The sequence below is a fragment of the Anoplopoma fimbria genome, chromosome 19, assembly GCF_027596085.1.
Source record: "Anoplopoma fimbria isolate UVic2021 breed Golden Eagle Sablefish chromosome 19, Afim_UVic_2022, whole genome shotgun sequence".
Classification (NCBI taxonomy): Eukaryota; Metazoa; Chordata; class Actinopteri; order Perciformes; family Anoplopomatidae; genus Anoplopoma; species Anoplopoma fimbria.
In genome coordinates, this window is record NC_072467.1 from 8,252,820 (window position 1) to 8,276,771 (window position 23,952).

General features: G+C 39.9%; 2 protein-coding genes across 2 annotated transcripts; one reads left to right on the forward strand and one right to left on the reverse strand.

Moving 5' to 3' along the window:
- Positions 1–217: 217 nt before the first annotated feature.
- washc4 (WASH complex subunit 4) lies at positions 218–11,379 on the reverse strand. Its single transcript, XM_054619553.1, has 33 exons — positions 11,227–11,379; positions 10,457–10,596; positions 10,293–10,346; positions 10,130–10,195; positions 9,653–9,698; positions 9,473–9,540; positions 9,307–9,389; positions 9,072–9,114; positions 8,863–8,966; positions 8,374–8,494; positions 8,044–8,167; positions 7,831–7,958; positions 7,547–7,707; positions 7,326–7,452; positions 6,972–7,097; positions 6,746–6,853; positions 6,496–6,642; positions 6,329–6,408; positions 5,719–5,824; positions 5,319–5,435; positions 4,994–5,162; positions 4,479–4,633; positions 4,289–4,363; positions 4,097–4,201; positions 3,837–3,971; positions 3,477–3,585; positions 3,300–3,366; positions 2,993–3,079; positions 2,537–2,684; positions 2,312–2,408; positions 2,029–2,225; positions 1,713–1,809; positions 218–1,290 (listed from the first exon to the last, which is right to left on the reverse strand). The coding sequence occupies exons 1-33, from the start codon at positions 11,285–11,287 to the stop codon at positions 1,235–1,237; spliced, it is 3,507 nt and encodes a 1,168-aa protein (XP_054475528.1). The 5' UTR covers positions 11,288–11,379; the 3' UTR covers positions 218–1,234.
- A 1,647-nt stretch (positions 11,380–13,026) lies between these two features.
- On the forward strand, positions 13,027–21,517 carry slc41a2a (solute carrier family 41 member 2a). Its single transcript, XM_054620364.1, has 10 exons — positions 13,027–13,395; positions 13,635–13,742; positions 15,497–15,568; positions 15,728–15,872; positions 19,036–19,182; positions 19,326–19,473; positions 19,652–19,731; positions 20,777–20,908; positions 21,114–21,262; positions 21,341–21,517. The coding sequence occupies exons 1-10, from the start codon at positions 13,027–13,029 to the stop codon at positions 21,515–21,517; spliced, it is 1,527 nt and encodes a 508-aa protein (XP_054476339.1).
- The last annotated feature ends 2,435 nt before the right edge of the window (positions 21,518–23,952 follow it).

Genomic DNA, 23,952 nt, shown 5'->3' on the forward strand with positions numbered 1-23,952 from the left:
CTGGCACGATATGGTGAAGACCTGTTGTTCTACCTTTACTACATGAATGGTGGAGACCTGCTACAGCTTCTGGCAGCAGTAGAGCTGCGGGTACTTAACATGTTGTTCATGTTGAGCATGTAATCTGTGCCTTAAAACCTTTTGCAGTATCTCAATTCTCAGTTTGAAGGATCTCATTACACCTGATGATGGAGAGACATTAAATTATGTTGAAAGTGCAAGTTTTATTAGTCTTCAAAGACTTTACATAACTTTCTCTTCAAGCAAGTCGATTCATGGAATGTCATTTTGACCAATATCTGGCCTCATCTCCACATGTACCACATGTTGATAGATACAAAATTAGGAGAAAAAAAAATGTAATGATACATTTCCAGTGCTGCAGAGAAATAGACACTTTTGTACTACGCTACACCCATAGAACTAGAATCTTGTGTTTAGATGCATTATCTCTAAATTAATTAGGTAGTCAAAACAGTTCATCCACAGTTTAGAAAGGCACATACACTCCATAACTTATACAATGTATAAAATGGAGAAAACAAAAACAGCATTAGATAAATATGGCACATGAACATGAGAAGATTATACATTGAAAACATTCTCAAGAGTCCTCATTACTTTGCTATTATTTACACAGGCATTTAAAACAGCTGCCATTAAAGGCCATAGACAATCAATCACAATGAGTACATTGGACACAAACAAAGATGTAGCAAATAATTGAAAACAAAACACAAATGCAAATCGTCAATGATTTTGTCTGATTGGCAGAGGACACGCACAGCTGAGGCTCCTACTGTAGAAAACTAATCCAGTCCATCCAGACTGAAAGTACAAGTATTAAAAGGCAGCGTGGCAGAGGAAAGCGTTGAATTTTACATTACACTAGTTAGACCACCTGATCATTTCAAATTGCAGTCGCTTGCGTCAATGCTACAGATCCAAATGAACTTTATTAGATATTGCCACTTCTAAGTTGTGGAGATGTAATGTTTCTGTAGAATGGAAACAAAAAAGAAACTTCCTGCAGTAGCACTTGAAGTACACATTCTTTCTCTTTTGAAGATGATTGTTTTGTCATGCGACGTATAAAGAGACGATATCCTTCAATTGTCTGTTCAGTGCAGTCCGCTGATTGAGATCTTCTCCTCACACTTACTCTTCTAGCATTCTCCCCTTAGTTTACAGTGCTCAAGTTATGAACGCTGACCCGCTGATCTCACAGTGAGGGTCACTTTGAGGCAGGTTCGGTGAGGGTTGAGCCATCTGAAGGACCTGCTTTGGCTTCTGTTGAAAAGAATCAGATATGGAATCAGCTTTATTGGCGAAGTATGCATGCACCTCTCACAATGCATGTATACAGAATAGAAATAGACAACGCTAGGGACAAGGACAACAAAGCTGGACAGATAAGAATAGTGAAAGAGTAGTGAATATAGGTGTAAATATAAATATATATAAAATATCTATATAAAAGCAATAATGACCAAATATTAAATATTAAATAAAAAATGAATCCATTGTCTATATAATGAATGGCAAGTGAGTTATTTCTGAGATCTAAAGGAGGATAGAGACACAACGACCTCATCCTTCATTAATCAGGGTACTATCTTTCTATGAAAAATGATCTACAAAATGCCTGTAGAACAGGTTGGGTGTGCCAGTGGTTTTGCATAATTAAAAGACTCCATTAATCATCACCTAACCTCTATCTTTCTTCTCCTGAGTCTCCTCGGCTGCAGTCTTGTCTGCTCTGAAGAAGATCCGGGCGCTGCTTAACGAGAAGTGGAGCAGCTCAAACTCCTGAAGTAATAGAAAGACAAAAGAGGTCAGAGTGAACATTTATTCTACATCAGAGGTCGTCAGATGCGGAGGAAGAGACGCGAGGCAAAAATACTGCTTGAAATGAAAGAAAAAGGTGCAACGCAGGGTTCTAAAACCCATTAGCTCCAAATTGCTGCAATGTTCATCAAAGTTTGTATTTTTACTTTGAGTCCTAACTTAGTCAGATCAGAACTGTACCTGTAGGTAGATATCCAGCCTCTTTTGAGTGAGGTTCATAGTTTGCAGCAACTTTTCATCCTGGCCGGCAGACTGGACACTCTGCTCCTTCACCACGGCATTCATCTCTTTCTTGTACTTATCCCTGACGGCCTGGAACCAGTGCAGCGAGTCAAACTCCAGATACTGGTCCAGCAGCTTCAGAATGTACGCCACACCTGCAACAGTGGGAACAGAGTGTAAGTTAGTCAAAAGCCGAAAAGCAGCACTGGTGTAGAGCAATGAGCTGATGTTACATACTCACCCATAGCAAAGCCATCATCTGTAAAAGCAGCTCCGGTTTTGTTCTTCTTGTTGAGTTTCTCTTTGCAGCTGATGGAGTGCTCCACAAAATTCACCGTCTATGGGGGAGATTTGTTGTGCATAAATTACTTAAAGACTTATGATGAATATAAAAATGAAACACTGCATAGAGAAAAGAGCGTGACAGGTGGTAGCATAGAAACAAATGAGAGGTATTGACACTGACCAGTGGGGGTACAATCATGTAGAAGTTCCTCAGGTGCATATTCTTGGCACTGCGAAACTCAGGTGCAAACACAGCCACCAGCATCTTGAAGTACTCAGTGCCCTCGGCAGAGTTGCTGGTCAGATCTCCCAACACTGAATCTAGGACACTGGAAATGACCAAACATTTAAGAAGAAAAGCATAAATAAAAAGTAATGTTTTCTTTTCTAATTTTTAAAGCTGTGGTGCCCTCTGCAGGAGGAAAAATGGAAATACACAGAAAATATCTCGACCTTTGTTTAACCGTAGACACGACTTAAACACAGTTGTTTGGGGGCATGACTGATATATTAAGACAAAACTGATTTCTAGTGTTAAACTTACTGGAGCTAAAGCTGGACTTAGATTAACCCCACATCTCCCCAATGCAAATCATTGTTTAGAAAAATGAAAATGCAGGGCTTTCAATGTCCCTACCTAGCAGCTTTCTGGGTCTCTTCTGACAGTCCCTCCTCTTTCACCAGCTCCTCAAAGTTGACGATATCCTCCAGGTCGGGGACGAACCTGCAGATGAAACAGACACAAAACCATACCAGTGAGATGTGACAGAAAACACTTCAGTGGACTTTTAATTAAACCCAATATTTACATAAAATAATAATTATGTATCCAGTTAATCAGGCATTCCAGAGGCTTTCTCTGAAGCATTCAGCCCAAGACCTGTATATTAGCAGCACATGGGAGCACAAATATACACATCCAGCACAGAACAACTCTCTTTTACCTGATGGCACTGCTGCAACAGTGAAGGCCTCCAGAGCGGATCATACGCACATAGCCCATGGCGTTACCTGAAACAAAAAAGGGTAACATTGGTGTTGGTTTGGATTTGCGTGCACCTGATGTTACATTTCTAAGATTAAATGCCATGAACTGATCAGCCTTTATGTGTTTTTCTTACCAATCTGGCTGATGAGCTGCCTGAACTGGTCCAGGTAGCTCTGTCCATCAGGAGTAATGCCCAGCTTCCTGATGCCGCGGTTAAACTTCTCCGCTCGCTCAAATGGATACTACAACAAAAACGTGGAACACTATAGCTGAACAAGAGCTGGTGGCAGGGAGACATGTTATTTCGCCAAGTGATATGAAAGCGCAGGGTGGCAGCAGTGGCTGGCTTTACTGAAAGTCTGTGCCTGTTAATATGAAAACTAAAGCACAACATTTTCTAAAAAAGTTCCAACCATCTGTCCATTGTGCTTTGTTTGTGTAATCAGTGTTGTAAAATGAATACATTTGGAGAGGCACTGAGCCTTTTTCTTACCTTCTGATCAGACTGGTCCTTTGTTTCTCTGAAGAAGCGAATGTCCTTGATGAGTCTGGACTTGATGTGTTCGTCGTACATGAATTGACTGAAGATGTAAAACTTCTTCCGCAGGAACTGGTAGGTGAAATTCACCTGATGAAAGAAGAGAGAAGATGTGCAACAGGCGAGGCAAACCCCTTGATACACACAGATCTGAAAGAAAAGGTACAGATGGAAAGGGACTAAAACACGCACCACTGCCTTCCCTGTAAACTCACCGTGGTGTTCATAATGCCTGTGCCGTGGGTCCGGATGGAGTTGGCGATGTGTCGGATGTTGATGGTGTTCAAGTGCTTGTTGTTACTGGCCTTCTCTACGAAGATCTGTGGGAAAGCAAAAACTGTATATAATGCGCAAACAACTGCTTAGATCAAGAGATAGAAGCTGAATATGGAGGCGACATGTCTTACCTGGTTGTTGAGGTTGTAAAGGTAGCGTGAGACAAAAACGTGAATGTTCCTCATGATCTCCAGAACGTCCAGACCCTGATGAGGAAACACACCGGGGATCCAATTACAACCAACCATCTATCGATCACCGTCACTTCTTTGATCAAAAACTCCACCTATGTCGTGATGTGTACGGTGCAACCAAACAGACCTGCTCCAGGGTCTGACTGGGCAAGTGTGCCTCCGTCATCGTAAGTCCATAGCGCTGAGTGGCGAGGTTTCTCATCTCACTGTAGGTGGCCCAGTCATGCAGAGCGACAGTGGTTAGGTTGTAGAACGTTTTATCCAGGTAGTGGGTCACATAGGCTGCATGAAAAAAATAGTCAAAGACAAATAGTCTTGTTAGTTACACCCTCAGCATTGTCTTGCAGTTTTCCAGCAGGTGTCAGCATTTCCCAGTACACAGTGTTATAATGACATGACCCGGCTTCACTTCCTCCTACCATACAAAGATCACTGGTGAGATATCACACAGATAAGCACATTTAAACACTAACAGCACCCAGAGGATGCACAGCTCAGCCAAAGTTATATTAAATTCAATTTTACATAAATAAAATGATAAAAAAAATGGGACACATGATTGATAGTTCATATAAGTGCAGTAGATGCTATTAGAAAATGGCAAAGAAACATGTGCATGTATGGACACAGTCTTTCCATCACCTTTGATAAGGATGAAGCGGTTGAAGAATCGGATGGGTTTGAGGGAGAAGAAGTGGGCCAGGTCCTTCATGCCAACTTTGAAAGGGTTCCTGTCATCCAGCTTCAGATGGGTGTGGACGGAGAGACGCAGGTCCTTCTCAATCTCCTTACACAGCTTGTCCAGTAGGTGCTACAAGAGTTAGAATGTGAAGGATGTGACTGCAATACTCTTTGATTTGTACAAAATGATTCAAATCAAATGTCCCGACACTTGTACACCATCCCTGTTTCTGCCTCTAACTTTAATCCTAATTTCATCTGGCTTCTCTTTTTCATCTGTTCTCACCTCGTTGAACACGTCCATGATTTCCTTGTCGTAGCTCTCCAGTAGCTGGTCACATGATTCCATGTGTTTGGCGTGCAACATGGAGGGCACACTGTCCCTCAGTGCACTAAACATGTACTGCTCCGGCAGATCACAGTTGTTATCCAGGAAGGCAGAGCACCGGAGCAGCCGATCAGACACAAGCAGAAGGGAAACAGGTAACATTTAAAAGCAAACTTTAAACAAATAGACAGCAGCTTATACAAATTAGAAGATATCCAGGCTTCCAGGTGTCTGGTAAAGCAGAAAATCCAAACTTCCAAAACTCATTCAGCAATGCAAGTTTCCCCTTAAATTGAGAATGTGATCCTCTCAAACAGGGTTAAAGAAAGAGTGCGTGTGATCAGTCCAGTCTGCTTACATGTATTCGTGCTGCGTCCACAGCGTGATCATATACATCATCTAGGTAGATGGGAAACACAGCTCGGTGCCAGTAAAGGAAACTACAGTCACACTGCAGCTTGACCCTGAGGAATAAAGGAAAGGAGTCGTATGTCAAAAGACACACAGAAAACATCAAATTGCTTATATAAAAGGATTTGTGCCAAGAATTTCATGAAAGTTCTGGTCCAACTTTAGCATCCAAATGTCAGATGCAATTAAAAATTTGGTTCAACAGATACTAGATGACAGTCCCATGCCAAAGTGATGAATATGTAGTTGAGATGTCAGCATCTTAATGATTTGGTTGTATAAAGTGTTTGGTCTTAGCCTGTTCTCAAAACTACTGAGCAAGCTCTTTGCCTTTGAGACATCAAAGCACAACAACTGGCTGTCTTTTACATGAGATGTTGAAAGCTGGTTGGAAAAGCAGCAGCATCTGAACTTCTGGAATTTTTCTTTGCTGCCTGGAGGGTTACTTTGCCAGCTCTTGGCAGACGGAGCAAAGACAGATTGTCTCATGCACTGACTAGCAAATTAGCACTTGGACATTTTGTTCAACATGATCAAAAGAAGAAAAACAATCCCACCGCTCACTCAGCTCACTGATCAGATCCAGCTTCTTCAACATGAGCTGCAGTGGAAGAAGCTCCTCATCTTTGAACGTTTTCTACATGACAGAGAGAGATTTCAATGTTAAGCTGAGAATCAATTGAAACAAAAGCATCCCATCAACAACAAACTTCTCCCAACGTACCAGCTGAGTGCCGACACACAGCGCCAGAGAAACCACCAGGCGTCGTTCCTTTGTGCTGGGTCCACTCAGAGCATTTTCTGCCAGAACCAAAGACGACAGCACATCCAGCCTCTGCTCGCTATACTTCTTATCAGAGATCACCCTTTTCTGCAGGGAAAGTTAATTTGAAAAATACAAATATTTCACTTATGTCGCTACATAAACTCCTCCGGTGAATACCAATATTCATATCATGTGTGTTTGTATTTACCTTGGCGACACCGATGGCGTTGAGGGCCTGTGACTCCAGCTGCTGAGTGATATGAAAAACAGAGTCTGCTACAACCATAGACCGCCTGTGAAACATGTGCTCCACAGCCTGAGTGGGAGAGAAACATCACATGACCTTATTCATTTTATTAAAACAGAAAATGAACTGGTGAAAAGTAAAAGACACTCAAAAGCACCTAAAGACAGACACACACACACACACGCACCTTGAGCAATTCCACCAGTCGACACAGAGCTTTGACGGAGGTCTTGGTCATGGGCCGCTGCATCGACATGTACATGTTCATGGTAGTTTTGATAATGGTGCTGATGCTGTATGCATACAGGATGCCCTGTGAGGAACAGGAAAGACAGAGGGAACCTTTAGTAAAGACATTATATATATATATATCTTCTAGAAAAGCATAATCAATGCATCTTAGGAGCATTTACAATTGGATTTGAAGTCGTATTGGAAAAATGTGAATACAATGGGATGGGATGAGCTGGTCTTTGTAGTCCAATGTCCTGCTCTGTAGTCCTGCTGAGCCTCTTTAGGAGATAACATTGTCTATCCTTACCTGTACAAACACATTACACCTGCTGTTCAGGTCTTCTGCCAACTTGTCACTCTTATGCTCCGTGGACAAGATGGACTCCATCTTCATCATCCAGGAAGTTACAAACACGTAGTAGGACTGCACATCCCTGAAGAAAAGAGATAACGGAAACCATCAGATTCTACAAATCTAAAATTCGGAATTAAACAGAGTAAACGTGTCTGATCTTTGGCCCCACTGACTTTGTTAGTGTCAGAGCTCTTTGCTGCAGGTAGGTGTCTCTCTGCGCTCTGATCGCCTGTAGACTCTTCTTATCCATCAGTTTTGCTGCAGCAGGGACCTTAGCAATGAGGAACGTGTCAGGAAACCAGATGATGTTTGCAGTCAGAGTGACAGCTGGAACCTGAAGGAGAAGGCGCACACAAACACAGGTGATTGAGATGTTTCCACTGTCACAAGATGATTAAAAAAATAAATAAGGTTGAGGTTAGGGCTCAATAGAGAAAGGAGGCAGGCCAAGAGCTACCTTTTTACAGATGTCAAGCAGCGCCTTGTAGAACTTTTTGTCGACACCCCTGAAGATGTGAAAGTGAAGCACAAAGAGACCACAGACGCAGGCATACTTATCCCTCTGGTCAATCTCTGAAGGTTCACCTGAAAACAACACGAACACACAGACATAAATCCCTTAAAGTTGCAGCAAAGAGCAAACTAGTCGATCCTGAGAAGAGAAACTGACCAATTTTGGACTCAACATTGGTGAATATGGTGCGAATGTTGAAGGCAAACTCCTCGGCAAAGGCACTGTTTTTGGCGACAGCTACTCCTTTCCCTGGATCGTCGAATCTCTGCTCCACACAGGCCTATCACACAGTTGTAAAAATCCTGAGGTTAATGGTGCTCAGAGGACATGAACTGAATATATTTACTCAAGTATTCAGTCTAAAATGACCTAACTGATCTCTGTTTACATATTGGCACAAAACTAAACTCTGACTTTTCAGCAAACACTTCTACCTCAGAAAATGAATTCCACAACATGATAAAGGCCTGAAAGAAGGGAAGTCACCTGAAATATCATGCCATCCAGTATCTGTCCCTCAAGCTTTAGCAGGAGCTTCTCAAATGGTTTCAGCTTCTCTTCAGGAATTGAAAATTTCCCCGGGTTATGGTGCACAGATTTCAACAACCTGCAATAAGAGGATGCCATGACAGAAGACTTGAGTGAGTATTTCCTGTACTGGTGTGATGGTCCCTTGACAGAGGATGTTGTATGTGTACAGACTGTGATTTGAATATAGGCTGTAAATGATGTATATATTAAAGCACTTATGTTGAAATAGATAATAAAACAATATCTGGTTTAAACTGAGGAAATAAGTTATAAATGCAAAAAAAGTAGGGTTTAATACAAAATATCTGTCTAGGTCAAACTTAAATACAATTTCTGGAATTGAGCTTTTCCTTTATCTCAATGGTTGCAATAGTGTGTGTGTGTGTGTGTGTGTGTGTGTGTGTGTGTGTGTGTGTGTGTGTGTGTGTGTGTCTATGTGTTGACCTTTTATACATCTTCCAGTGATCTTTTAGTGTCCCGTGATTTTCCATTATCTCATCGAGTGTTAGCAGAACCACCAACAACTCCCCAAGGTGTTCGTACACTACCTGCAGAGGAAACACAAAACAGACACGGTAGGCAATATTTAGATAGATGAGATAAAGATTGGAGATTGAAGTCATGACTAAAATTAACCAAATCTTAAAACCCACCTGGAAATGGACACCTGATGACTCAATGATTTTTGTTGTACCCCTGAGATATGAGAGGAGAAATGATTTTGTCCATTTTGTTACAGTTGTAAGAGAGACAAACATGCAAGAAGTACTTAATTCAAAAGTGCAGCCTGTAACTGTTTTGTCTGCATGAAGAGCACAAAAGCTCTTTTGAAAACATGAGTATTCAAGCCAAGCCAACAAGAACAGTACATTCACTGTGTAACATTACTTGTTGCTGTTGTAGAGGGCAGCCAGCTGATGAACAATGTTGACCACCACTTCATAACATCTTGACACAAAACAGGACAGTTCCTGCCAAAGAGCAAAGAAAGAAGATGTTGATTGGGATTTCCACAAAATGCAGTACGATTTGACAGAATGTTCTCATTGCCTACCTGAAGGAATGAGACAAATCTGCCCATTTGAATCTGGGACTCTCCTTCAACAACGCTGGTGTCAGACACTGTAACATAAATGCGCATATACGTCGTTATTTCTTATCAGTTGATCCAGAATGACTGTGTGCCACTAAGGGCAAACCAAGAATGAAAGTAAATAAATATTTGACCGATTACCTCCCTCTCCATAGTACAATAATCCATTGTAGAACTTGGTTTCCGCCTGCAGAGGAATATAAAATCAGGACACAGAATCAGAATTTGCACCTCAGGGCACAACAAAAACAAGGGGTATTAACATCTCTTTACCCTGGAGAGATTAATTTGAACCTAGAAGCGATATGTAGCTGTTTTTCTATGATTAGATTCCTGTTTTGTTTATCTCGATACACAGTCCTACCAATGGTGTCACATTATTCCACTGATCAACAAGTAGCAGGAACACGCCAAGAAATGCAACAATGTGGACTGCAAGCTAGCAAACATGGATGTAAACAATGCTGGATTTAAATACTGTTAAAAAAGCTTTAGAAGGGAATGCATTCATCACATCTGTTAGACCTCAATGATACACACAATAACATCCTATAAACTCCACAAGGCACTTTTAAGCAAGAGTTGAAAGATAAACTAACATATTTTGACCATGCGTACCTCATACTTAAGCTTCTTCACTTCACTACAGAGAGCAGCATAAACTGTGATGACTTTGTTCAGAACCTGCACACAACACAATATAAAACACATTATGAAAAAAGAGAAATAATGGATATGAGACAGGAAAATGACACATTCAGTTTGCCTTTAATTACCCTACCTTGTTGTCTGTTTTAATTAACTCCAATAAGGACGACTGCTCGTATGGGAGAAGCTGAAAGAGAACAAAAAGTATTGGGAAGGAAGTTGCACAAATGTTTATTGTGTAAAAATAATGTCAGTCTCTTCAGGTTGATGTACAGCCACTAGTGTTTGGTGTTTTACCTTCAGGGCGATGGGGTCCAGTGTAAAGTCCCACACATCTCCGATGGAGTCATCCAGAGCCTCCTCAATACCCCTCAGCTGAGAGGTGTACTCCTCCAGAAACTTGCTGTAGTTCTTCAGCTGAACCTCTGTGTGTATTTCTGCAGAATGGAGGGTTTGATCAAAGACACTTCAGCAGGGCTGATGCTGCAAGATGAACACTGACCCTGATGTAAACAGCTTGTTAACGGAGCCAGGCCCATTCTATTTTATGCTAAAATCTTGGAAACAAAAAGTGGTACTCTCTTTATCAATTATAAAATAGACACAAAATCAATATCCAACCCCATTTGGTTTCTGCTGGGAATAGTATCTGCATGAGACTTGACACACTTAAATAACAACAATACCAATGTCCATGTTATCTGCTTTAATGAAAGGAGTTTTAGGGTAACAGTCTGCTGTTTGTGAAGCTTTAACTATGAGCTACTGTCACACTGATCAGCTGTAGCGATGTGACCGATGACAGTGATTGACGTGAGCTAACTTTGCTGTCGCTTCATTTGACGAATGTATCCTTTACATTACAACGTGGCTGGTTCCGCCAGATGTTCAATTAAAGAGAATAAAGTGAAATAATGTTAAATGTATCCATATGACAGTAGGATTAGTTCCGTGCCAGCAAGTAGACGGTGCCTAGTTTCCAGGCAGCCTGCTAGCAGTGTAGCATTGGATGCTAATGTAGTTTAGCACGTCGCTGTGTTTCCCCGCTGTGTCGGGACTGTACTTACTTTGGGAACCGTCGTCAAAACGGTCAAACTCCCAGTCTGGTGCGATGGTTTCTACCGCCATACTGCCAGCATTAGGAACCCAAAACACTGCTGTTAAAGAGTGGGTTTTCACGGTCCCATGATGGGTCTCATGATTTTGTCAGTGATCGCTAGTGCTCATGGGAAATGGAGTTTGTTAGGTGGATGGATGATTGATAGATATGTGGCTGTCTGGCTGGATAGATGGATGGATGGATGGATGGTTTGGTATATGTCCCCATAAAAATAACCAAAACATGTGATGCAACAACATCCATAACAACTAGACTATAATACTTTATGGTCACAGGCCAGCATTGGACAGCTCTTAACAAATAACTGTCAAGTATGCGTGTGTATCCTGCTGCCTGTCTTATACCACTGCCCACTGTATTTGAATATGCATGCACTAGATACGATAGAGGCGATGAGGGAGTCATGTGGTGTGTGAAGGCACATGTGTGTTTGTGTGTGTGTGTGTAGTGTGTGTGTGTGTGTGTGTGTGTGTGTGTGTGTGTGTGTGTGTGTGTGTGTGTGTGTGTGTGTGTGTGTGTGTGTGTGTGTGTGTAAGGGGGAGTCAGGGTATTGTCACACTGAAGACTTGGCCCACCATTCAGAGGACGACAGAGTCCACAAGGAAGAGTCAAGGTCGGCAGTGGAGTGTGAGAATAGATGCCTTCTTCTGCTATGGTTTCGCATTAAGGGTAAGGCACTTTTTTATTTATTCTACTATTCTATTCCTAACAATTGACCATATGTTGTGTAATACATGTATAGAAGTTGACACATTGATGGTAGCAGTACCGGTGTAAGCAGACATGGTGGAGAGACGGAGACACACAAATAGAAAGTCAGCATCACAAATTGATTTGATCTGAGAATTTCAACTTTCTCTTAAGTTCTTATTTTGTACTTAACCCTTTGATCATGTTCTTGGAGCTGATTAGTGCCTAACTGTAGAAATACCTTAATTATACAGTGTTTATTTGATGAAGCATGCTTTCCTTTAGATACCCTTATGCATCTGCATATCTACGGGTACAGGACTCCTTATAGATAACATTACTATGCTTGAATGATTTAATACCTTTTTCGCTTAAAACAGTGTGGTGCTTGTAACATTTCTGATCATTTTTAGGGTTCGGTGATTACAATTAGCTTGACTATGAATAATTAACATAATAAAATGTTGTTTCTTCATCAAAGTTTCAGTTTCCTAACTTCCAAACATATTATATTAACTCTACATTTTTTCAAGCCTCTTCAACCGTATTATTGATTCATTTTGACACACTGTTGAAAAGCGTGTTTGCTGATATGCCATTTTTTGCAGATTGGGTAAAAGGAGGTTATATATTTTGTACAATGCCTTGCTCACATCTCCATAACCTCAGCTGTTTAGTACCTGGTCATCTCTTAGGAATTTCAAATGAAGAGCATTGTCAATGTCAGACAACACAGCCTCAGTGTTGCTGATGGGAAACAAGCATGAAGAATGATAATGCAGGCAATCTGTGCCATCAGATGACTCTGCAACAGCCAAGCTCTCTACAAGCTGAAGTTGCACACTGGATGTCTCAATAGTGAAATAAGTTATATCATTAAACAAGAATTGTTTGCTTCATAACTAAATGCTGAGCTTTTGACTGCATCCACCAATTCTATATTTCTTTATGGTGTTTCTCATTTTCCTTTTAGGCCAACTGTTTGTGACCAGTGTAGGTGTCACACTGTTTCACTGGATCCAGAGAAGCAGGAATATCATCCAGACAGCTTTTCACCATGGTTGTCCCAAGGTCACAAGATGAGCAACCGTCCCCCAGTGACTTTGTGGGCAGAGGCACCAGCCAACAGTACGGGTCCAACCTGTCCCCATCTCAAAACTATGGAAGTCCACAAACTTTTAGCTCTAATGGGAATATTTCACCAGCCAACACCAGTCTCCATTATGAGCCACAGGAGACAGACTTTCTGCTCCCAAATCAACTGTATGGTAGGTCCAGGATCAGTGGATCCATGAGAGCAAAGGATGCAGGTGGCTCCGCTGCACCGGCTGAGTCCGTCTGTTCTATGGTGCTTCAGATCCTGGTGCCGTTTGTGCTCTCCGGCCTCGGGACCGTCTCTGCTGGGATGCTGCTTGAGGTGGTTCAGGTGAGAAAGCAAATAAAGCCGAGGAGGAAAATGAGGTGGTTTACCATTTACAGAGCTGAAAATATAAAAATAAACAAAAACAACTAATTTGAATGTCAAAGTTGGTGTGTTTTTTTCAAGTGAGCATCACCTTGGCTGAAAACAAAGATGATTTATTGTGTGTTTGTTATGTTGTTGTTGTTGTTGTTGACCGGGGGTTCATCTACTATATTTAGTTTATGAATGTGTTTTCGAAGCAGAACTGGGACGTGTTCCAGGAAATCACAGAGATCTTCATCCTTGTCCCTGCAGTGTTAGGCATGAAGGGGAACCTAGAAATGACTCTGGCCTCAAGACTCTCTACTGCTGTGAGTGTGTGCACTTGTTAACACACAAACACACACAGACATGTGCACACAAGCCAGCAATTTAATCCAATCACAGGCATACAATGATGTACACAAAAAGTGACCTCATGTCTGTAATCTATTCATAGTATATACTGTACATAAATACAAAGAAATATCATGAGGCGTTGCGCAGAATATAAAATAACACTTATGACAATGCAGTGAATGCAGTGATATTGTCAGAGATAGACAACAGGGTTAGAAGGAAAGTGAATAACATGGAACATTTATTGACTAGGCAACTTCAACCTCTTTCTCAGAATTATATTTTTGCCTCTTGCATCATGAGTTTTCTGACCTTGTGTGAAACTCCTCACAGAGCTGTGAAGATCACGGCAGCAGATCAACTCACAGCTCAATATCCTGCAGAACACAATGATGCTTACGATAGTCCAATGATTCAAATAATTATCTGGAAAGAAGAGAATATAATGATCAAATATTATCATAATTTAGAAACAAACACTGTTGCACTGAGTTATATGTTCCTTCATAATGACAAAAATGGTAATTGTAATTTATTTTGAGTCGTAGTATATAATTTGATATCAAAGGATGAAGGAAGATGTCATGGTCCGTCATTCTGCGCAGAACGGAGCCCATACAGAGATTCAGCATGGACTGAGGCTCTCAGCCTTCAGTCTGAACTTATATCTGTGTTGTGCATCCCCTCAATGTGCAAAAAGGCAGAAAACATGTTGAGCAGTACATACATCATTCAGACACCTTGAAACATACACCTTTTGAAATACGTTCCTGAGAACCTAGAACCTTCCATCTGTGTAAACATCACCATAAACAAGGTTGTCATGCCAATTGTTAGTCACAAGGTCATTATTAGGGCAGCTCCTAAGAACCCTGACTCTCAACATCACACAGCATGCAACAACTTCATGGCCTCATTACAACAAGGTATAGCAGAATATGATAAAATACACTACAGAGTAAATCTTGTTCTGGTGCCGTTACTGCTCCAATGGGTTTAAAGTGTGGATTCATCTGCAGGTGAAAATAGTCCCAAAAAATGCACTATTTACTCCTCTTTTAGTCCCATTTGATAAATACTACAGTGACCAGTTGCTCAATAGTATGTAAAGTACAATTCATCTATGTATTCATGTCTAGTTTTTAAAGATTTTCACATTCAGTAGGAGCCAATGAACTTGAGTGTGTTTCAAAGAAGTTCTCTTCAGTAAGAATAATAAAGATTAACATCATATTTGTCCATTAAGGTCACTGTTTTTTCGAGGTCACTGCTGGAACTAAAAAGAAACAAGTGATTTGAATGGTTAATTTCTTAATTTATCAAGTTATCAATTAATTACTTTAAGTTTAATTTCTAATTTAAATGTTTGTATGCTTATCTGATATAAAAATGTATGTTTTATGTTTTCCCCAAAAGCAATATGTGAGGTTATTATCATTCTGTGATCAGTTTTGTGCTTTCTTGAATAACGTACATACGTACACTAACAATATAAAGAATCAGATGCATTTGTCTTTATTGGCCACAAGCAACTTAACAATTTATTTTTATTTAAAATACTTTATTATTATCCACGTTATAGTGGATTCAATAGGAGGAGTACAAATTATTCCAAATATTAGTGACTTTTTGGGTGACGTGGTGACAATATTTATCACAACCTCAGCCATCAGCACATTGAGTTTGCCCAGTTTTTAATGAGTTAATCCATATTTGATGTTGTCAGGTGAATGCAGGAAAAATGGAACCTGCCAGAGAAAAGTGGTTGTTGATCGTTGGGAACCTGGCGCTAAAGCAGGTACATTATTTTCATTTTTGGAAAAAGAAACTGTGTGATTGATTGCTACTATTTTATCTTCTAATGAACCATTTCTGTATCATTACCAGTATCTGCATAATTTTGTTGTGATATATCATGACATTCTGGATATTTCTCACTACCACCCTCATTTTACAGCTTCAAGCCACCGTGCTCGGCCTGTTAGCCTCTTTGATGGCCACTTTGCTGGGCTGGATGGCAGAAGGAAAGATGCCCTTACACCATGTGATGCTCCTGTGTTCAACCAGTGTTTCAACTGCCTTCATGGCTTCATTGCTGCAAGGTAACGACACAACCATTCCCTTGAACAGCTGTCTTTATACAGGTGCATCACATTCCTACCCACATCACCATTATATCTCTCTGCTTCGCCCTTGACCTCAGGAATCAATTAAGCTTAAAGGGCCAGTGTGTTGCTATTATATGGGATCTATAGGCAGACATTTAGTATAATACTTAAAACAATGTTTTCATTAGTGTAAAATCACCTGAAACTAAGAATTGTTGTATTTTCGTTAGCTTAGAATGAGCCATTCATATAAGTATGGAGCGGGTCCTCTTCACAGAGTAAACCATGTTGCAACATCATGTTTCTACAGCAGCCCAAAACAGACAAACCAAACACACAGAAAGACTAAGTAAAACTGCAATTCTCATGAACTTTTTTTTAAGTAAGTAAGTTGGTCTCCATGTTAGAACATTTTTATAGAGCTGTAGGAGAGACTGTGGTATGGTGCAACTAGGACAATTAAATCATTTCTGCATTGGGTTTACCACTTTTGGTTGCAGACAGCTTCTGATCACCCCACAATTAATTTAAGCACAAACTGATTTTGACTAACCTCAGTGCAACAGAGGCAGATGTGTAGCGCGGTATCATTATGGGCTGCATATACAAGCTGTAGTGGACATCCACCAAGACATTATAAACTTAAGTGTCTATGAGACAATCTGAACTTATAAACTTCCTTCAGGAACTGCTCTAACAGGGCAGTAAGTGGTTGGACTCGCTGGACTATGTCAAGATAAGACTTGGGGTCATTTAATGTTTTATTACATTACATTACATTACATTACAGTCATTTAGCAGACGCTTTTATCCAAAGCGACTTACAATAAATGTATTCAACATAGGTATTCAAGAGAACTACTAGTCACCAGAAGTCATAAGTGCATCTCCTTTCTTAAACAAGCATCTAAGAGCATAAACCAGAGTATAAACCAGAGCATTACCCCACCTTTCTGGGTTTTATGAGCATCCACATTACTGAGGACATAACTAAGCATCCAATAGTTGAACAACTTAAAGACACCTTTCCTTGATATGCTAGTCCTAGTTGTAGTAAGTCCCTGTATGTCATAATAAATATTAAAACATCTGAGTTTATAAAAGTTATGTGTAGTTAATTTGTTGATAGCCAACTCTGTTTACAATTGTTTTAGTTTCCTGCCATATAAACCTCTTTCAACCACAGCACAGGACAACAGAGGAGGAATGTTCTTTCTCCCCGTTTTCTTGGGTACATAAATGTTGAGATTAAAGTTATCCATTCATTTATTATGCATATAGGTACCCATTCGTGTATACAGTACCAGTCAAAAGGTTGGACATTCAATGGTTTTTCTTTCTTTCTTTTTCATTTTTTTTCTACATTGTAGATTAATATTGAAGACATCCAAACTATGAAGGAACACATATGGAATTGTGTGGTAAACAAACAAATGCTCAACAAACCAGAATATGTTTTATATTTTAGATTCTTCAAAGTAGTTGAATGAGAAGGTGTGTCCAAACTTTTGACTGGTACTGTATCTACATAGGTCTGTCTGTTACATGATAACTATGTATATGTTGTGTAATTATTTAATCAATTCTGTCTTTAATTGATCAGGTTTTATTCAGTGATTTATAGCAGACTATTTGGTATCATTCTGCAGCTGAGATAGCACCGACTTCAGATGTGGAAGAATTAAAACAACTTTTTAAGTAGCTCGTGTTAATTCTGTAAAGTGAGCAGGAACCTCTCCACAGTCTGAGAGGACCTCCAGCCGATCTGAGAAGCGATAATCTGAAGAAGTCCCTTCCAGAACCTGGTTTCTAAAATACCATAACTATGATCAATAACTCTGAATCCTGCACGCCAGAACTCTTCCTCGTTGCTCTGCCGGTTTCGCCTTTTCTCTGGTATTTGGTTCCTGGTCTGTAAATTACGGCCCTCCTGTGCCATCTAATGTGCCATGCATCTCTGACCTGCGATGCACCAAAGTGCTGAAGATTTATGCCTGCAACTATTGAGAGCAACAGAGTCTAAAAGAAAGAGACTCTGACATGAAAGACTTTTAAACTGGCAAAGGTGCCACAATGACCCCTGCTGCTATGAAGGGAGGTGATAAGTGCTTAGCATCCTGCTGAGAAAGGGAGACGGGGTAGAACGGTTCAAGTCACACCTCAACGAAGGAGACGACCAAGTTCCGAATATATCAGAGAAAGCCGAATCGAGCGAGAGATGGAAGAGTGCGATTCAACAACCATAATCCATCATGATGCAGAGGCCTTCAGAGGAACAGTCGCAACTGCATGCAGCTTTACTTCCAATCTGCCCATCAGAGCCTCCAGGTGAAACAAAACCATTTCCAGAAGTAAATGAGTTTGATGCTCCTAGGCCAAATAAATTTAAGTCACCTATAAAATAATCTTAAATAGAAATAGCTTAAACCTTTAATATCTACATTTAAATTTAAATTAAACTAATAGGAAGGTGCTTCACAATCTTCCCTGGTGCTTCTCAATCTTTCCGCTGCTGAATGTTGCATAAATCACACAAATTTAATGTAAAAGGTCAATTGACAAAGCTACTTAATCGATCAATGATATGAGTCACTGATTCTACCTGGTCGCAATCCTTTTCATTTATTTGTGGTTTATCTTTATCATCATATACTTCATTTATTCCATTCATGTTGTTTATTTTCTCATTTATTCATTTATTTTCTGTTTAATAGTTCAGTTATGTAGTTAGTCTAATAAATATTTAATTTATAAAGGTGGCGTCCAAAATGTATTCTTTGTTCAATTCTGTTAGTTAAACTAATGGTGGTACCATCATTCTTCTATACTTATGTATGGGGTTATAAATCATAACTGACTTATTATAATAGTTGCATATCACGATATTAATTAGTTCTTATTTATTATTTCTGCTCCCAGCAACAACCCTACAAAGCCATACTTCTGAGCTCCACTTTCCTTTTCTTTTTGCCCCTACATCGCCTTTATTTTCTCGATAATAAGATTCTACTGAACTCAAGACTCAAGAGCCATTCTTTCATTCAGCTTTATACATAATTAAGTTTATCTGATCTTTCCAACAGAATGAATGCCGTCAGGCGGGATCCCATGTCACCTTATAGATTAAGATCATAACCTTGTCTTTAACACTCTCTAGGCGTTATTATGGTGGGAGTGATCATTGGCGCCAAGCGAATGGGAATCAACCCTGACAACGTGGCCACACCAATGGCTGCCAGCTTTGGGGATCTCATCACTCTTGCCTTGCTGGCCTGCTTCAGTCAGTGGTTCTACTCCCTTATAGGTAAAGAGAGACAAGCATATTCGAGTCAGAGGTCATGTAATTTTTATTTTGGCCAACAGATGGTACTCTGGAACTAACACATCCATAAAGATCAGACACCTGTTTGAAAATAAAGGTTATATGAAGGCTTTTTTTCTTTGCAGACCTGTATCCCTACGTGTTGTACCTGGTGGATCTGTTATTTTTATGCCTAATTCCTCTTTGGGTGGTCATCTCCTCCAAACATCCAGCCAGTCACATCCTGCTCCGCACAGGCTGGGAACCAATCATTACAGCAATGGTCATCAGCAGGTTCTCATTGCAGTCTTTTTCAGATAGCAAGCACATGTAGCACATTCTACATTTAAGTGTGGGGTGGATTTTGAAATTAAGAAATTAATTTGATTATTAGTTTTTAAAATGTTGCCTTGGCATTGAAAGGTCTAGGCCTTTCATTTATGTTGGTTTCTTTTGGCTGTCTCTCTTTTAGTATTGGAGGACTTATTCTGGACAAGACTGTGTCAAATCCGAACCTGGCAGGAATTATAGTTTATGCTCCAGTCATAAATGGTGAGTTTGAATATTTAAGTTAATGGTCATGGATGAATCCTGTAATGGAAATCTCAGGCATGTTTGTTAGAGCTTATATAGCAGAGTGAAGCCTCTTTCTTTAGTGCATTCCTTTGCAGACTCTGTGTGACTCTGTAAACCTATGCCTCTTCTTGAAAGAATAAAATACAAAATAGACACTCAATTGTCATTTGATCTTTATTTCAACGCTCATTGAGACTCATCTCGGGAGATTAACAGATAGGATAGATAGATTTTTTTCCACCACAATCCTTAGGCTACAAAAGTTTTGAGCATTTAGCTTTTTTCTCGATGCTACATACAATACCTGGCCTAACCGTTCTCCCAATCACCTCCAGACTCTCCACTAGATTCATTGTCACGCCCCCACTTCAAGACCCTGTTAATAGTTGCAGTGAAAACACATAAGAAACTAGCGGTCAGCCAGTTGATTGGATATGTTTTGTGTGAAAAAAAAGCATTGGTAAAATGGGCTTTGAACACAATTGTAAAACCTGTATGTAAAGTTGGAGAATCCCTGTTTAGTCATGGTACTGCTCCAACACTTAGTCTATTCTGTAATTTGCAGTTACTGATGTCCCAAAGATGTTTGACAAAATCCCTAGAAACGGTTCAATGCAATATAGAGTCTAATATAGTTTAATCTTTGAGCAAAAGTTTTCTCTGTTGCCTTGGAGATAATGGTATAATTGTATAATGATGAAATCTGCTCTGTTCTATTTTTAGACTCTTTCCTTCATTAACGTTGGAATTAATGTTGTAATTTCTTGTAGATAGGCTCTTGAGCTCATTTCAAACAAGTTATATGTGAAATAATTAACTCAAACTATTAATACTAGTTCTGTTACATAAGTCTCATATATGTACTTAAAACATTGAATATATTTGATAGTGCTGGCTTACTTAAACAAATCAAATTCCAACAAAAGTCTGTTTTCAAGTCTCAAGTTTCAAGTGTGCATCGTTTGGGGCTCTAACTGTGTGAAGTCTGATGAATTCCCTCCAACTTCTCTTTTCTATTCAGGTATTGGAGGGAACCTCGTCTCCATACAGTCTAGTCGTATTTCTACTAATTTGCATTTGAATTACTCACCTGGAGAGGTCCCCGAAGACCGTAAAGGCTGCTACAGCCCTTGCCGCACTTTCTTTGGTTCAGGTAAAGTTGAAATGGTCAGTCCATTTAAATGAAGATGAAAGCCCCTCACACACACACACACACACACACACACACACACACACACACACACACACACACACACACACACACACACACACACACACACACACACACACACACACACACACACACACACACACACACACACACACACACACTCTGATGTTCAGCTTTGTCATGGCAGGAGCAAACCATCGATCTGCTCAGGTTCTGCTTCTTTTGGTGATCCCTGGTCAGCTCATCTTCTTACACGCTATTCACCTGATGAAAGGAGGCCAGACTTTGCCCAGTCCTCTCCTGACTGTCGCCTTTTTGTCTGCTTGTCTGATTCAGGTGAGTCAGACACCTGGTATTTTTGTAATTTGCATACATCCTCACTGTTTCACAATATCACTCGGGTCTGTGTCTTAGGTCTTTTCCCTGCTGTGTGTAGCCGACTGTATGGTCCACTGTCTATGGCGAAGGGGTAAAGACCCCGACAGTTACTCCATACCGTACCTCACAGCCCTCGGAGACCTCCTAGGGACGGCTCTCCTCTCTTTTGCCTTTGTCATGCTGTGGTGCATCGGTGACTCAGGCAGTGTGTAGGTTCACACTAAGAAAAGGTTTGAGGAAGAACAACACGACAAAACATCTGTTTTAGGAGGGACATAACAAATACCAAGGACAAAGAAACTGAAATAAACTTTTTCTTCAATGGCAGTCTTTTATTTGTTCTTCATGTTTTCCCCCTTTGCCATCATTATTAAACAGATTAAGTAAATGAGGGTTTCTTCTCCACCGTTATCTTCATTTATTTTCCTGCCTGTATTTTTTTTATCTAAACCATGATCTCCTCAAAATAGCCTTCTTCTTTGCTAGCTATAGTTTCCTTCCTTTAGATGTTAACTAAAGCGCTCATTGCGGTTTTGTTTCCTAGCAACTTTTCAGAGATGTAGATGCACGCAACTACAGAGTTTAAGGCACTCAGTTACAGTAAAATAAATTGGAGCACATCTCATATTTTAAGGACATAGTTGGCTTTTACTCATTGAATGTGTTATTTTTCAACACTGAACAGAAGGAAGTATAATTAATATGTCCCTGCGTTTTGTATCTCTGTTTATTTTGTAGTGAGTGTACAGAACATCCTATCGGGCATGTGGCGTGCCGATCACGTACAACACATCACTGGGCTGATTCTTCACTTCTTGTTATCTATCAAATAGTTAAGGACCAAATTAAATATTGAGTGTATATGATTAGTATAACGGGCAATATTAAATGGTAGCCTCCCTACTTAGTCTTCTGAATTTGTATTTCAGCTAAGTTTTTACATTTTTGCATATGAATAAACAATATATATTTTGCATTTCAATAATGGATGTGGAGCTTGTGATTGCAGGATTTGAGTCCCCTTTAATCCCTGTGTTAAAGACCTGTTCCCTTTATGTTGTATACAGTACATCTGTAACCCACTAGCTTTTGTAGTTTTAGATATTGGGTGTAAATGACACTATAATTGTCTTCGTTTAACTGTTTGGAACTGTTTACATTTCGGGAAATAATTCTGACTGGTAATTATGCCAAATATCCCTCACTTTATTACAGGTACTTACAGTGATTGAATAGAAAATAAAGTTTATAAAATGGAGTAACCTCCAAGAGTAAATAAATTATCAACATGATAACATGACACTTACCTAAAACATTAGATCACAGCACATATGAGCATTCCACCTTGCCTTTTCTCAAGCACCTTTAGCATCTGATGTTAAAGATATTATGCAAAAACAGTTGTTGGGGTTGCAAAAAATTATATAATCTGCAAGTATTCTTTTGCTGCTAGGGAAATGGTACTTACTGCACTGAGGAGAGAAAACCTTTGGCAGATTAATATGAATACAAATAGCGGGACACAATTTGCAATTTGGCCACAGAAGGTGAGAGCAACCATCAAGAGGCTAATGAAGCACAGCTGTGTCAGCTGCATCACTGCCCTTGTGATCACTATTGGGCACATGCTTCTGTTGGAAGAGTCAAACTTCGAATTCTTTGGTCACAGCGTACCTGGGTGACTAACTTTAGCACCAGGGTAATATAGAAAACAATGAACTAAAAAGACCAAAAACAAATAAGAAAAGTAACTACTCAAGAAGTACTACCCTGAGCCTTCCTCTTAGCACTTATTGTATTCGTATTAGTTTGTTGCACTTATTGTATTCGTATTAGTTTGTTGCACTTATTCTATTCGTATTAGTTTGTTGCACTCATTGTATTCGTATTAGTTTGTTGCACTCATTGTATTCGTATTAGTTTGTTGCACTCATTGTATTCGTATTAATTTGCTTCTGCACTATACTTTTGCTCTGGTTTATGCTTTTAGATGCTTGTTTAAGAAAGGAGATGCACTTATGACTTCTGGTGTCTAGTAGTTCTCCTGAATACCTATGTTGAATACACTTATTGTAAGTCGCTTTGGATAAAAGCGTCTGCTAAATGATGTAATGTAATGTAACTCACACGTTGTTTGACCAACGCCCACACAGACCGTGTGGCCGTGTGTGGCCTATGCGTCATGACGAACATGACACATAGGGATGTTTTATGGGGCTTTGACAGACAAGGAGCATGTATAATAGCTCTAGGGTTAACCGAATATGCTTTGCTTGTATGCATGGGACTGTTCTCTTGCGATGTTTCCCATCTCACTTAGACTGCTTTACTATATATTCCCTGTTTGGCTTAGACAGCAGCATGATGTGATATATGATGTGTCTGATTTATTATCTTCTTTGAGTATGGCTCAACGACCATGGTGGTATTTTCAATGTTCCCATTGTAATGAACATCGAGGGATTCCCTGATCAATCATGCAATGTTCTTTAAGAATCTGTGAGGTCAATAAGTCAAACTGGATGTTCAGTGACAGGTGCATGCGCGCTCACGCTCTGATACTCTGATACATACTGAAAATAACTTTTGTTTTGGCTTCAATAAACCAAGTTTAAGCTAAACCCCGTCGTTATTTTAAATTCTTCTCT

What these genes read in the sequence shown, in the direction of transcription:
- washc4 (XM_054619553.1), bottom strand. Translation starts at nt 11,287, where the DNA reads ATGGCGGTAGAAACCATCGCACCAGACTGGGAGTTTGACCGTTTTGAC. An exon ending in TGGACCCCATCGCCCTGAAG is followed by an intron (nt 10,347 to 10,456) that starts GTAAAACACCAA and finishes GTTCTCTTTCAG; the next exon opens with CTTCTCCCATACGAGCAGTC. An exon ending in TCATGGACGTGTTCAACGAG is followed by an intron (nt 5,163 to 5,318) that starts GTGAGAACAGAT and finishes TAACTCTTGTAG; the next exon opens with CACCTACTGGACAAGCTGTG.
- slc41a2a (XM_054620364.1), top strand. Translation starts at nt 13,027, where the DNA reads ATGGTTGTCCCAAGGTCACAAGATGAGCAACCGTCCCCCAGTGACTTT. An exon ending in TGCTGCTTGAGGTGGTTCAG is followed by an intron (nt 13,396 to 13,634) that starts GTGAGAAAGCAA and finishes TTTTCGAAGCAG; the next exon opens with AACTGGGACGTGTTCCAGGA. An exon ending in CCTCAAGACTCTCTACTGCT is followed by an intron (nt 13,743 to 15,496) that starts GTGAGTGTGTGC and finishes TGATGTTGTCAG; the next exon opens with GTGAATGCAGGAAAAATGGA.